This window comes from Trichechus manatus, unplaced genomic scaffold (assembly GCF_000243295.1).
Source record: "Trichechus manatus latirostris isolate Lorelei unplaced genomic scaffold, TriManLat1.0 scaffold00043, whole genome shotgun sequence".
NCBI lineage: Eukaryota > Metazoa > Chordata > Mammalia > Sirenia > Trichechidae > Trichechus > Trichechus manatus.
The window spans coordinates 9,113,964-9,128,068 of NW_004443979.1; the positions used below are offsets into that span (position 1 = coordinate 9,113,964).

The following is a 14,105-nucleotide window of genomic DNA, read 5'->3' on the forward strand; positions in this document are numbered from 1 at the left end:
ATTTTACACTACCCTCTGATTTGGACAGCTTCGTTATACCTTATACCCTGCTTATGAGTTAGTTGTATGTACTAACTCTGTACAACTGATTTTCCCAACCAAAAAATATGCCCTTAATATTTATATTTGAAGTATACTATCACAAAATAGTATACATGCCTATTTTTTATTTTTTTGAACAAACTCACCATGTGCCAGGCACTGTTCCAAATAAATATTTACCTATTTCTCAAAACAGCCTTAAGTGGTATGGTTATTATCATTCTATAGACGAGGAAATGAAGGTGTAGAGAGGTTATATAGTTACAGAGCTAGTTTAAGTAGCAAAGTCTAGATTCAAACCCCACAAAACCGGCTCTATACCATGAGAGGCTATTAACTACTACACTACGCTTCCTTCAACTGCTCTAGTACTACTTTTCCTTATCCTGTCCCACATGGTATTGTTTCTTTCCCAAACTAACATTTAAGTTTTTTAAGGGATACAAAGTCTGCAAATTTCTACATCCTTTCATAGCTTTTTGTACAGACTTAAACATTTAGCACGTCCTTAGTGAATCTTATTGAACTGAAACATGAGACAACTTCAATGACTCAAGTCCAGCTTACACTATGAAAAGAATTTTTAGACAAGCTAAGCTACAGAGTGCTCTAGTCATTCCGTACTGCTTAAAAAAATATATCATGGATAACTGTTTACTATAAACAATCAGCCCTGAAGAGAACCAAGGCATTTCGCTGTGCATACATAAATACAAAGCCCTAAACTAAAAACTGACACAAAACTGTACCTATGAAGTTGCACTGTAACCTGTTATCTTTTTTAAGTTAATAGGTCTAGAAACCAAACATTTGAGTAACATCAGATTGAAAAGCTGCATCCAGATCTAAAAGCTTCTAAAATACCATTTCTCCAAATTTTCTTGTAGGGTTCAAACATCATAAAGCATGGATCTAATAATTAAAACAATGTTCTATAAAGCAAGGCAATTCTGAAACAGCTCTAAAAGACAGTTATGAGACTACTGTGAGTTAAATCAACTGAAAAATTAAAAAGCATATGACTCAAAGCCAACTGATTTTAGTGCAAACGAAGAAAAGACTGACACCAAATGAAGTACGAGTATATGAGTATGGAGTATAGAGTGGAATGAAATATATTAGCATGGAGAAAGAGAATCTAGGTCTGATTTAATTCCCACTTGTCTCTGTGGCTACGAATAATAAAAATTAAAGACAAATTACTGTATTTCGGTGAATCTAAGATGCTAGTGATTGTAAAAGGCACCACTATTATATGTACCACTGAGAAAAAAAAACCCTCTGCCACTGAACTTATGACATGCCATCAACTGTTAGACACATCCAGATTTCAGAGATAAGAAATGAATTTTAGAATCAATGAAACATACTAAGTGACTAAGTAGAAAAAACCAGGGGTGAGAGAACTGAATTCAATTCTAACAGCATTAACGTTCAAACCAAGGAGCATTATCATTAACAAACCAACTGGAATTAGGGACTATGCTAAAATTTCAGAGTATAAATATAAATTTGGCATTTTCCTTCCCCTCAAGGTGCTGATAGTCAAGAACTCAACACTAAAAGAGCTGCAGTAATAGTAAACATTGAGTCATTGATACACTTTGCCTTTTGAATCTTGTTATTCCATTGATGTACATTTATCATAAACAACCCAAAAGGAACAAACTTTAATGCAAATTGGTCACTGCAGTAAAATGATAGCAAAATTAAAAACTTGGAAACCTAACCATCCAATTTTGATATATTTGCTACACAGAAAACTATGTGATAACTAAAATTTTATTTGGAAAACTATGTAGTAATACAGACAAATGCTTATAACTGTGGAAAAAAAAAACAAAAAATATATGTAAACTGTTGTTGTTAGGTGCCATTGAGTCAATTTTTGACTCATAGCGACCTCATGTGAGAGTAGAACTGCCCCAAAGGGTTTTCTAGGAACTTTGGTGGCACAATGGTTAAGCACTCGGCTGCTAACTGAAAGGTCAGTAGTTTGAACCCAAGAGGCAGTTCCATGGGAGAAAAGACCTGGTGATCTGCTCCCGTAAAGATTACCGTCTAGGAAACTCTACGGGACAGTTCTACTCTGTTCTATAGAGTCGCTGAGTTAGAATGATCTCAACGGCATACAACAACAACAACAACAATCTTAACAGGTGCAGATCACCAGGTCTTTTTCCCATGGAGTCTCTGGGTAGGATCCAACTGTCAACCTTCTGGTTAGCAGCTAAGAGCTTAACCATTGCACCACCAGAGCACTAAATAAAAACTTGGTAAAACTGAGGAGAAGATTTAAACGACACATCAATACTAACCAAAAAATACATGTGCTTACACAACGATGCATATAGGCATGTATGAATATGTGCTTACAAATGTGTGCACAGATGTATCGATAAGCATATGTACATACAAGTATGTGTGTACATATATGTATAGTCATATATGGAATAAACCATACATGGGACACAGTTATGCATACTTCTTAGATATAACCAAACACCTCACGAGATTGGTTTTCTGGGTTTGAAGGTTTAGGACCATAGTCTCATGGGATAACTCAGCTAATTGGAATAATACAGTACATAAAGTGTATGTCCTACATTTCAATATGGTGAGTAATGTCTGGGGTGTAATTTTTTTTTTCTATACGTAGTTTTATTTTGTAATGTATTGATATCATGGTGATCCTTTTTGTAATTTTTTGTTTATTGTTGTACTTTAAATGAAAGTTTACATTTCAAGTTAGTCTCTCATACAAAAATTTATACATACATTGTTAGGTGACCCTAATTGCTCTCCCTACACTGTGACAGCACACCCCTCCTTTCCACCTGATTCCCCATGTCCATTCAACCAGCTCCTAACCCTCTCTGCCTTCTCATCTCACCTCCAGACAGAAGCTGCCTGTTTAGTCTCTTGTATCTACTTGAACTAAGAGGCACACTCTTCACGAGTATCATTTTATGTCCCACAGTCCTGTCCAATCTTTGTCTTAAGAGTTCACCTTGAGAACTGTTTTAGTTCTGGGTTGACAGAGAGTCTGGGGGCTGTGCTTTCTGGGGTTCCTCCAGTCTCGGTCAGGCCATTTAAGTCTGGTCTGTTTACCAGAATTTGAGTTCTGCACCCCACCTTTCTCCTTCTCTATCAGGGACACTCTGTTGTGTTCCCTGTCAGGGTGGTCATTAGTGGTAGCTGGGCACCATCTAGTTCTTCTGGTCTCAGGCTGATGAAGTCTCTGGTTTGTGCCCCTTTCTGTCTCTTGGGCTACTACTTTCCTTGTGTCTTTAGTGTTCTTCATTCTCCTTTACTCCAGGTGGTTGGGACCAATTGATGCATCTTAGATGGCCGCTTGCTAGCTTTTAAGACCTGTGTCTGGGGTCTTAAAAACTTGTGAACAGCCATTTAAGATATAGCTATTGGTCTCTACTTGTCTGGAACAAAAAAGAAAGAAGAAAACCAAAGACTCAGAGAAGAAAGTAGCCTACAGGACTAACAGTCTACACGAACCACAGCCTCATCTATCCTGAGAACAGAAGAACTAGGTAGTGCGTAGCTACCACTACCAACCTATCTGATCAGGGTCACAATAGATGGACTGTGATAGAAGGGGAGAAAAATGTGGAACAAAACTCAAATTCTTAAAAAGTCCAGATTTACTGGACTGGTTGAGACTAGAGGACTTCCTGAGACTATCACCCTGAGATACACTTTAAGACGTAAACCAAAATTATCCTTTGAGGTTACCTTCTAGTTAAATAACAGATGAGCTTACAAAATAAAGAATACCACCTACAGGAGACCAAGTGGTCAAAAATTACTCTAAAGATGAGAAGATATGCGGGCAGGGATACTAGAGTACCGGAAATGGTACAACCAGAACGGAATGAGAATGATGACACACTGTGAAAAATGTAACCAATATCACTAAATAATATGTGTAGAAATTGTTAAACGGAAACCTAATTGGCTGCGTAAACTCTCACCTCAAACACAATAAACAACAAACAAACATTTAAAGGACACTATTGGAACAAATGACAAAATCTGAATATGGTTGTGGATTAAAAATATTGTATCACTTACATTTTCTAATTTTGATAACTGTAATGTGGCTATGTAATAGAATGTTCTTGTTCTTAAAAAATACACAATGGAGTATTCAGTGGCAAAAAAAAAAAAAAAAAGTTCAGTGTCTCCAGCTTATTCTCAAAAAAGCTCAGGAAAAAACAACAAATACACATGCACAACACTGCTGAAGCAAATTGGGCAAAATGTAAACAATGATAAATCTGGGTAAATGATAAAGTATAGTTCCTTTTATTATTGCAATTATATAAAAATAAAAAGTTACCAAAACAATTAGGTAGATCTGTGATCAGAAATGGAAAGATAACACACACAAAAATAAAAGCAAGTTAAAGGACTGTGGTTGCTTTCTTTTTGTTATTAAGTATAGATATTAGGTAGTTTTAATGTTGTAAACATACTAAATCAAAAAGTCTTCTGGCAGTGATAACACATGTAGATGGGACTAGTGATAATAGGGTGAGTGAGAAAAGATGCGAGAGATATTTACTGTTAGTACCGTGTGTAGTGAGTTAATAAGAGAATGTGCCATAACTCTAGATGAGTCTTATTAAACAAAGCGTATATGCCTATGCTTAAGATAATAGTTGACAAAAAAGGAAATCTTCAGCTTAGACAATAAAATGGAATCTGTCCAACTATAATAGGCAGACAGTTGCTATATGTAGGAAAACTATAATAAGCTTACTCAAAATATCCATATCTTTACTTAGATTGGATAAATAGCAGTCAACTGTAGCAAAGATGTATTGATAATTTATAAAATTATGGAATTAACTGATGATGAAATTATCAATGTTAGAATAAAAGCCTACTAGATGTTCTCTTAAGACAATAAAATCCTTGAATAAAAGCTTATGTACAATCATGTGCCAAAAGGTATTAAAAGTAAAACTGCTAAAATGCCACCATAAAAGATTAAACAAAAATTATTAAATAGAACTTTAATACATATTTATTTGACATATATATTTAGATTCCCAATGCTTAATTATCATCGGATAAATGAATACTGAAAATGTAGAAGATGAAAACTTGCTATTTGGTCAGAATTCTATGAATTTTAGAAACCTTTCTGTATGCCTTCAGGCAGTACACCACCAACCACTAAGATAATGCCTGAAAAAGATGTAACATTTCCAGGACTACAAATTATTACTGTTTTATTGCTATTATTAATATTCTTGAGTAAGATAGATGTAATAAATTAATACTGCAAAACTGGTAGGTCATAAGAAAAAAAGAGGCAAAAGGATGTTCATAAACAAATAGAAAAAAAATTCATACTGGTTTTCTATAAAAAGAATAAACATATACAACTTGAATTTTTATGCTAAAGAATACGATATCAAACTTCTACCCCAAATAACATAAAGTACAAGTAAACAAGTCAATGAGTAACCAAAACTAATTTATCCTCACAAAATTATCAGATAATTCAAAAAAAGCTGCCTATTATTTTTACTAAATTAGACATAAGACAGCCTAAGTTCTCACTCATAATGTTATCTTTAAAAAAAAAAACCGTAAAGAGACAAAAACAAACATCTTTATAAACATCACTGTACACAAATTGAACTTACCTTTTTATCTTCTTTTATTTTGTGGGTTTTCTTCTTCATTTTCTTATCATCCAACTCCTGGTCTGAAGTGATTGCAGGATTATCAATACCACCTTTCCAAGTTTCAACAGGAGAAAGAAGTGGATCTTCTTCACTTCCACGATGTCTTCCTTTTCTTTTTGTTTTAGAAGTAGTGAAAGCCTCATCATCACTTGCGTCTGAATGTGTTCTTCTATAGTATGATTTGGCTTTACTAAACAAGGTTTTAGATTTATATTTGTATTTTGAAGGCCTCCGTTCCCCATGACTTTTTGAGGTTCTATCAGAAAATCCATTTTCTTCATCTCCTTGGGTGTTATTTACAAATGAGTTTTGGATTTTAATAATACGATTCTGACTATCATCTGGGACAACATAAATCTCATCAGAATAGCCCTTCTGTTTGAAAATTGTGTCAATGGGTTCCGCATAGTTATCTGAAGGATCCATATCCTCAGGATGTGCCAAAGGCACCCGGGAAGTCTGTTTTCTTGGATTTTTACCAATACCAGCTTCAATTGTTTTCAGAAGGTTTGGATCCAATTTCTTCACATTTGTCTTAGGTACAACTGGTTTAGGTTTAATAGGTGGAGGCACTTTATGGTTGCGTTCATGGTCATGACAGTTCGGGGTGCTATGAATAGGATATTCATTTCCTTCCAAATCTAATCTATATCTGGATCGGTCAGTAGGTGGTGGCAGCAACTGTACATCATCCCCAATTGGACTATAAGGAGGAGGTGCTTCTGTGTCATCATCTGAATCAGGGTAGTTGTTATAGGGAAAACAGTCTCTGGGAGATGGCAGAAAAACATCTTCACTATGATGTGCTGATTCCCGTGTATTATCAGACAAATAGGAATTTTCTATCATATTTTTTTTCTCTAGAACATCACTGAAAAACAGAGTAAACACCTCAGTTTGCCGATGATACTGAGATAAAGAATACAATGCTGTAAACTTGGCAGTGATCTCAGTTGCTATATGTTCTCCTTCAGTCATTAACTCCTTAATGGCCTCATTCTCAAAAAAATCTGCTTGGCTATCAGTAACTGCCACCAGCTGTACAGGAATGGTATCCTGAACTTCTGACAGAAATGCACGAAGCATTCCCATTGATGCTTTCCGTTTGGCAGAGTAAACCAATATATACCCATGAACCAGTTCATCTTTCCTTACTCCAATTGAGGAATGGTATGATAATATTGTGATCTGTATTCGTCTCCTTTTTTCACCAATAATTTTATCAAGCATTAGGGAATTATTCTGTCCAGCCTGAGCAGCACTGCAAGAATGAGAATCAAGGAAAGGTGAAAGAATAAGATCCACACTAAATGGATCCCCACACATGGCACACATGACAATTCTCAAGTCAGCTTCTGATACATCCTTATTGGTGGGAACTGGGCTCACGACATCTAAACTGTGTTTAACTGATTCCAATACTCCTCTTAGAGCCTGCTTTATTTGGGTTTCATTAAATTTACGAGGATATGTACCACCAGGTACATCTACAAAAGGACACTGCAGTTTATTTGCCAACTGCTGCCCCTGGTGCCTAAGAATTGGTAGATTCTTACTAATGGAATCTCTCTGATTAGCCAGAATTAACGTAAATGGAAGATTAGCCATATATTTATCTTTTCTGATCTGAGAAGCTTCAGTTCTTAGTTTTCCAATAAATTCTCCAATAAAATTCAGTGACTCGATGGAATTAAATACACAGAAGCACCCATGTGGTTTAAAGGCGGCAGTCCATAACTGACTTAATAAGTAAGGCGATTTGGCATCAACCGGCCGAAGATCAAGTTCATAAATTTTTCCATCTAAGGCATACTCATCATCAGTAGACTGTGTCCTTATCTCATTTGCTAGTTCTTGGGCAAGGCCATCTTTTCCTAAAATGAAAAGGTTAACTTTATCTATACTGGTACTATCATGATACAACCGTAAGCGGCCATGATCCAACTGCAAAAGACTACGGGCAAGTAACTGCTCCACTTTAATGTCAGTGCAATTTTGACCACTAAGACATGTTTCTTTAGTGGGGTGATAAACAAACCCTATATGCTTAAGTAGAAGAGACTCCCTATCAGGTGCAAGTTTCTGTAAAGCTTTGTATCTAGGTTCTTCACTCAGAACTGTATGAATTTCACTCATTTTATCTGAACTAGGTGTTGCATTAAGATCTAAATCATAAAAAAGTTCAGAATGCTCAAAAAGCATTTCCTGAAACTCTTCTTTGGCTTTTTCAACTATTTCTCGCTGATGCCTACCATATACCTCTTTGCTATCAGCCTCTGTGATATATTTAAAGGCTTCATCCTCCATAACAAAGCACATGACTTCCTCCCATGGCTGCCCAGGTGAAATGAACTGAATTTTTTCCAAAGTCTTTTTGAATTTTTCTTTCATTTCTACCCTCCTCTTCTCTGATATTAGATGTTGTACATGGTTCTGATAGACTTTTTCAGCTTCTAAAGTGCTCAGGAGGTCAAATGGAATTCGTCTATCATTAATTTTGTCTATATGGTCAGTTTCATCCCAAGGTGTTTTTTCTAGCACCACAAAACATAACTGGAAATCTGCTCTCTTTTCCATTAACTTCAAAGCTTCTGACCAATTTAAATGTTCAATCTCTTCTAGATTTGGCAAAAGAGTGTTAAAAGCTCTTGGTAAAGTATTTATATATTCTTCTCTCCTTTTTCTTATATGTTCCTGTTTAAGTTGTTCTATATGCTTTGAAAATGCATTTCTGGCCTTTTTAGTTCCCTCTAAGTTGATGTATTCTTCATAGTCAGGATGATTTTTTAATTTATTACTAACAGTTTTCCAAGTTGCATGATAATCTCTCACAGTTTGCACAAGTTTTTCAAACTTATCTGTTGCTGTAACAACAAGTTGTCTCTGTGTTTTATAAGCATCCAGATAGGGAATAATTTTAGGCTTGCCACGAGTTTTATCTAACATTTGTACCAGTGCAGTGAAACACGTCTCAACGTTGACATTAAATCGTGCTGATGTTTCCACTACAAGAAGGTTCTTCTTGTTGGAAGCAAATGCCTGAACTTCTCTCAGATAATGATCCACACATTCATCACATTTAGTTGCTGCTATTATTACAGGTTTTTTTGATTTTGATAGCTGGACAAAAAGGTTATTCACAAATTTAAGTTGATCATCAAACTTCCTATTGCATCCCTGACTTACGTCAATGCACAATAAAAATCCATCCACGCTGAGCTTCCCTTCAGGCATTTGCTTCTGTTCAAAGTCTTGTTCCAAGCCTAGCTGATCAGTGCAAATGTACATCAGTTTTTCTGCTGACTGCAATTTAGTGGCAGCTGCACGTTTTATATATGGTTGCAAATTCGTACTCCGATGAGGCAAGAAAGTCTGGTCATCAATGAACTCTGTCTGTTCAATGACATGAATTTTGCATTCTACTCCATCTTCACCATTTTGTGTTATGTCACCCCAGTACAAAAAATGATCATTGTTTACTACTCGTCCTCCAAAGTCAATCGTGCTAAGCACAGAAGTATGCTCTAGATAATATTCATCTGCCTTTGAGCGTACAAATCTATTGCACAAACAAGATTTTCCAACTCCACAGTTACCTTTGTCTTTTTCAGTCCCAGAAAGTCCAACTACACTGATAGTATAGGATGGGGGACGAGGCTCTCTGTTTTTTGCCATCATAACTCTCTTCTCATGCCTCTACATTCATAAATGGAATCAGATATGCTTCTCATTCTGAAAATAAAATCATCTCAAAATACAGATCCCAAATTTCAGAACTATATTTGGTTCTTCGTATTTCCCTCATTTCTGTGCAGAAAGGTCTTCAAAATCATATGCATCATCTTCCTAGAAAGGGGGAAAAAAGGACAAATCTTAATCATGAACTATACACACTGAATTATACTTATTAAAGATGCTCATATCAAAGCACCATGCAAAAACTTTCTATGTTACATGTATTTTAAGAGATCACCATAAGTTTATGATTTATCATTATACATGACCTCACTATGCTACATGTATTTTAAGAAATCACCATAAGTTTATGATTTATTATAAATCACCTCAAAACTTAAGGCAAACCTAACAAAACTGTAAACATTAAAATAATATAAAATATATTATTTCACAAACTTTAAAATAAACCTCTATCAACCAAATGTGCATTCTAATTACTACTTCCTATGAGTTAGAATAAACAACAAGTTCTTTCCCCTTCTTACTTTTCCTTTTCCTGCCTTCTGTGACTGGAAGCTATGTTTGGTAATAACTAAAATGTACTAGTTGTCTCAGCAACTCCCTCACAACTTTTAAAAAATACAAAACAGCCGGCCTTCTATTACGTGGTTCCTCAAAACTTGTTCCCTGAAATAGAATTTCATATGAATTTAAAAATATTTTAAAATTTTCAAAAAGTTTCCACATACTCCTATGACACCTATCAAATTTTATGTACCAAAAACAATAAAGAATATTCAACAGGGAAATAAAAATAAATGGGCGATTAGTACAAATAACAATAGTACTTAGTTAGATCAGTGTTTCTCAAATTATCTATGATGAAAGACAAGCTTTTATTTCAAATCTGTCAGACTGATTTTGTAAGATGCAATAAAATTAAAAATAATGATAAAATCCAAGCCCCAATTTTTTTTTTATCAGAATCAAGAAACTGTCAAAATGTTTCTAAATGTTCTTGATTTCTGGATTTATCTCTTTTCAGAGTAGTTACAAAGAGTTCATGAGCCATATTTTGAGTAGTACCAAGCTAATTAATTTTAAGATATCTCTGAGACAATTTTTTAGAATTATAGTGTAACAGCAACATCAAATACCCTTTAAAAATTGCATGCAATTTAATTGTTTATTTACATGTAGGCAATAAATCAGTCTTTTAAAAAAAGTTTTTATTTGGAGATTTTTCATTCTTTTGAGAGTGAATTAAAAACACCACATCATTTCTACCACCTCAAAATTCCGCAAGATTGGGGGAAAAAAATCCAAAGTTGTACATCAACGTATGTGAAAATTATCTTCAATTCAGACAAAATAAAGACCATAACAAACACAAAGGAAAAAAGGTAAGAAAAATGAGAATCCCCCCATCCCACCCAAAATACCTGGCCTCTCCCCTGACCTTAGTTTCAAGTAAATATGCATTTAGATTATACTACACATTTGCTATACTAGCAGTTAATGGTGTTGAGAAATTATACTTTAAATTTTTGACTATTAATTGTGGTAAAATTATATAATTCTTAGAAATAAAATTTCAGATTTATTTTTGTATTACATAAGTTTATTCTATGTTACTATTCAGTTCCAGTCTCCACTAAGTATTAGTTTTAACAACCAGTCATCTGATATTCAAAACAAATGTGTATTAGGTTCATTTCTACAAAAATAAAATATTACTTTGTTGAAGCAGCAACACAAGAAGAAGAAACCATTAGTAAATAGAACTCATTTAAGAACTAAATCAGGTCCCGGACAGAGCGGGAGAAACACAGTATAACAAAAAATCAAATTCACAAAAAGACCACACTTGGCAAACACTGGAGGAACCACCGAGTCTATGGCCCTAAGACACGCTTCTGAACTAGAATTGAAGTCAATCCCAGAGACCACCTTTCAGCCAAACCACAGACAGACCCATAAGATAAACAGTAACACCGGAAAGGAATGTGCTCCTTAGAACAATCGATTATATGAGATCAAAAGGGCAATATTTGCCCCAAAGCAGAGATGAGATGGCGAGAAGGAGTAGAAAATCAGGACAAAAGGAAACTTGGAAGCTAGGGCGGAAATGGGAAGAGTGCTGATACATTGTGGGCAATGAAACCAATGTCAGGGAACACTTTATGTACAAACTATCGAATGGGAAACTAATTTGTTCTGTAAACTTTCACCTAGTGTGCACACATGCATGCACACACACAAAAAATACTAAATCATTTTAAAAATGTGAAGTATCAAACAGAAGGTGTTTAATTAAATGTTAGTTCCATTTCTTAATTTGATCTTTGGAACCACAGAAAGCTGTTGAAGGTTTATGAAAAATGATGCAACCAGACCTGTGACTTACAAATATTTATCTGGCAGCAGTATATACAACAACTAGAAAGATGTAAAGGAAATTGGGGGCAGTCCCATCCAATCCTATTAGCTTGTTTTTAGTAAGTAAAATTTAAAAAAATCTTAATCTGGCCAATTAAATATTTTCATTTAGTATCAAGTTTAACATTCCTTACCTAAATGGCATAAAAGAACAAACGAATGACTTTTTAAATGGATATTTGCAGAAAAGAAAACACAGTGCATTAACTGGACAGCAAAGTTATACACTAACAGTAATAAAAAGGGAAATTAGTTTGTGAAAATAACACATTAATTCCATAGCTAACAATTAAGGAAAAAATTGAAAACACTGCAGAATACAATGTTTATGCTCCCTTCTAACTACAAAAGCAAAAAAACTGGAGATGACTTTCCAGTTATTAATGTGCTAAGTACAATTCTGAAAACTATGAGTAATTCAAAGATGTGGAAGACTGCCCCCCTCTCCAGTTGAAGACACACAAATTGGTTAATACAAAAATGACAATACTATGTAGTAAGGACACGAGTATTGTAGAATATTTTCAATTACAAACCTAATTCTCATCATTAACAGTCACATCTTTATTATTTCCTGTATGTTTATCCAAACGCAATATAATTCTAGATACCACTATACATTAAAAGACTCACTTCTGCTCTCTTGTAGCATAGACCCCAAAATACTGAGATACACTCTATAACACGAGATAAAAAGGTTAGCAGCAAAAATGAAAACACCCTAACATAAAATGCATTTGAAAGTTTTAGAGTACAGTCCCCTATCAGCTAACACAGCGGGGATCCGCCATCTTGGACTCCTATCAGAGACCAGTGAACAGGGGGTATAAGAAATCAACTTCAGAGAGTTTCCAGCAGGAAACAGAACAACCGGGAACCAGCAATATATGCTTTCCCACCTCCCACCCTTCTTCACCCCCACTCGGCCTCCTCTGCTTCCCGCAGCCACAGTCTCTTGGCCAGGAAGCACTGGATGCATGGATTCCACCCATTCGCACTGGCCGACTCCTTGAGTGCCATTTGTTGGCTGCTGGTGTTGCTTTTTTCCGCTCCTTTTGATTTCTTCCTTACCTCTCACCACATCCCCTTCCTTTCGCTCAAATACCTGGCTCCATGTGCCATCTTTGCTTCTTCCTGAGGGGCTGTGGAGCTCCACTCAAGTGTGGAACTGCTTCCCAATTCGTGCTGCCATGCTGCTGGGATCCCGGGGCTTTTTTGTTTGTTTTGAACTGTTTGTTTTCCTTTTCCTTTTCTTGAGTTGGGAGCCCGTCCTGGCCGGGCAGTGCTGCACGGCTTGGGACCTACTCCCTCAGCTTGCACAGATGTGCAGAGGGATCCCTGAGGGTATTTCTTTTTTCGTGTTTTTTTTTTTTTGTTTGTTTGTTTGTTTCTGTTTGGGGAGGAGTTTTTCTTGCTCTTTTTTTAAAATTTGTTTTCTTTTCCTTTTTCTCTCTTTTTATCTTTCTTCATTACTCAGTTTCTTGTCTCTCTATACCTTCCTTCTCTTCCTGTCCCCTGAATACCTGGCGCTGAGTGACACCTCTACATCTTCTAGCCAGGCTGTACTTCAACACCTGGGAATAACTTCTCCAGACCTCACAGCTGCACTGGTGGGATCCCTGGGAGCTTTGCTTTTTTTTTTTTCCTTTCTAATTTTTATTTATTCATTCTTTTCTTTTCTTCTTCTTCCTCTTATTGTTCTTCTCCATTTCATAGTTTCTCATCTCTCCACTCCAACGGCAAGCTCCCCTTGACGTTTTTTGTTTGTTTCTATGTTTTTGGCTCCTGATCTCTCCCATACCCATCTTACTTCCACACATCACAATCTTCCCCCTCCATCCTGCCTACCTGCACGGTGTGCTTAACATCACACCACCAAGCCACACAGGCAAGGCCTACCGGAACCTGCCCTGCACGGATTACCGGCCTGCCCGGGTGGCAAACAACCCATTCCAGCAATTCCTCTTCAGCTGGACCTGCCCTGCTGTACCATATCTGAGTGACTGACCCTGCCAATTGGAGAAGGAGGTGAAAAGTATTGTCCCCAAAGACGAGCAAACAACAAAGAACACACAGCCCGCCTGCTCAGACATAGCAAAATCAAAAAAAAAAAAAAAAGAAACAAACAAATCTACAATCACTAAATAAGAAAAATAACTACTGAATGACCCAAAGACAGCAGACAATATCAAAACATTTACAAAAACAGGACAGGATGGTTCCAGTAGG

The 14,105-nt window shown here is 36.0% G+C and overlaps 1 protein-coding gene across 2 annotated transcripts in view; it reads right to left on the bottom strand.

Annotated features, from left to right (window-relative positions):
* ARHGAP5 (Rho GTPase activating protein 5) overlaps nt 1–14,105 on the bottom strand; it is an 88,393-nt gene that overhangs the window by 60,632 nt on the left and 13,656 nt on the right. For both annotated transcript variants that reach the window (XM_004376528.3, XM_023731481.1), the window contains exon 2: nt 5,718–9,605. In XM_004376528.3, coding sequence (XP_004376585.1) covers nt 5,718–9,437 — 3,720 coding nt within the window. In that variant the 5' untranslated portion in view covers nt 9,438–9,605. The remainder of the gene's footprint in view (nt 1–5,717; nt 9,606–14,105) is intronic.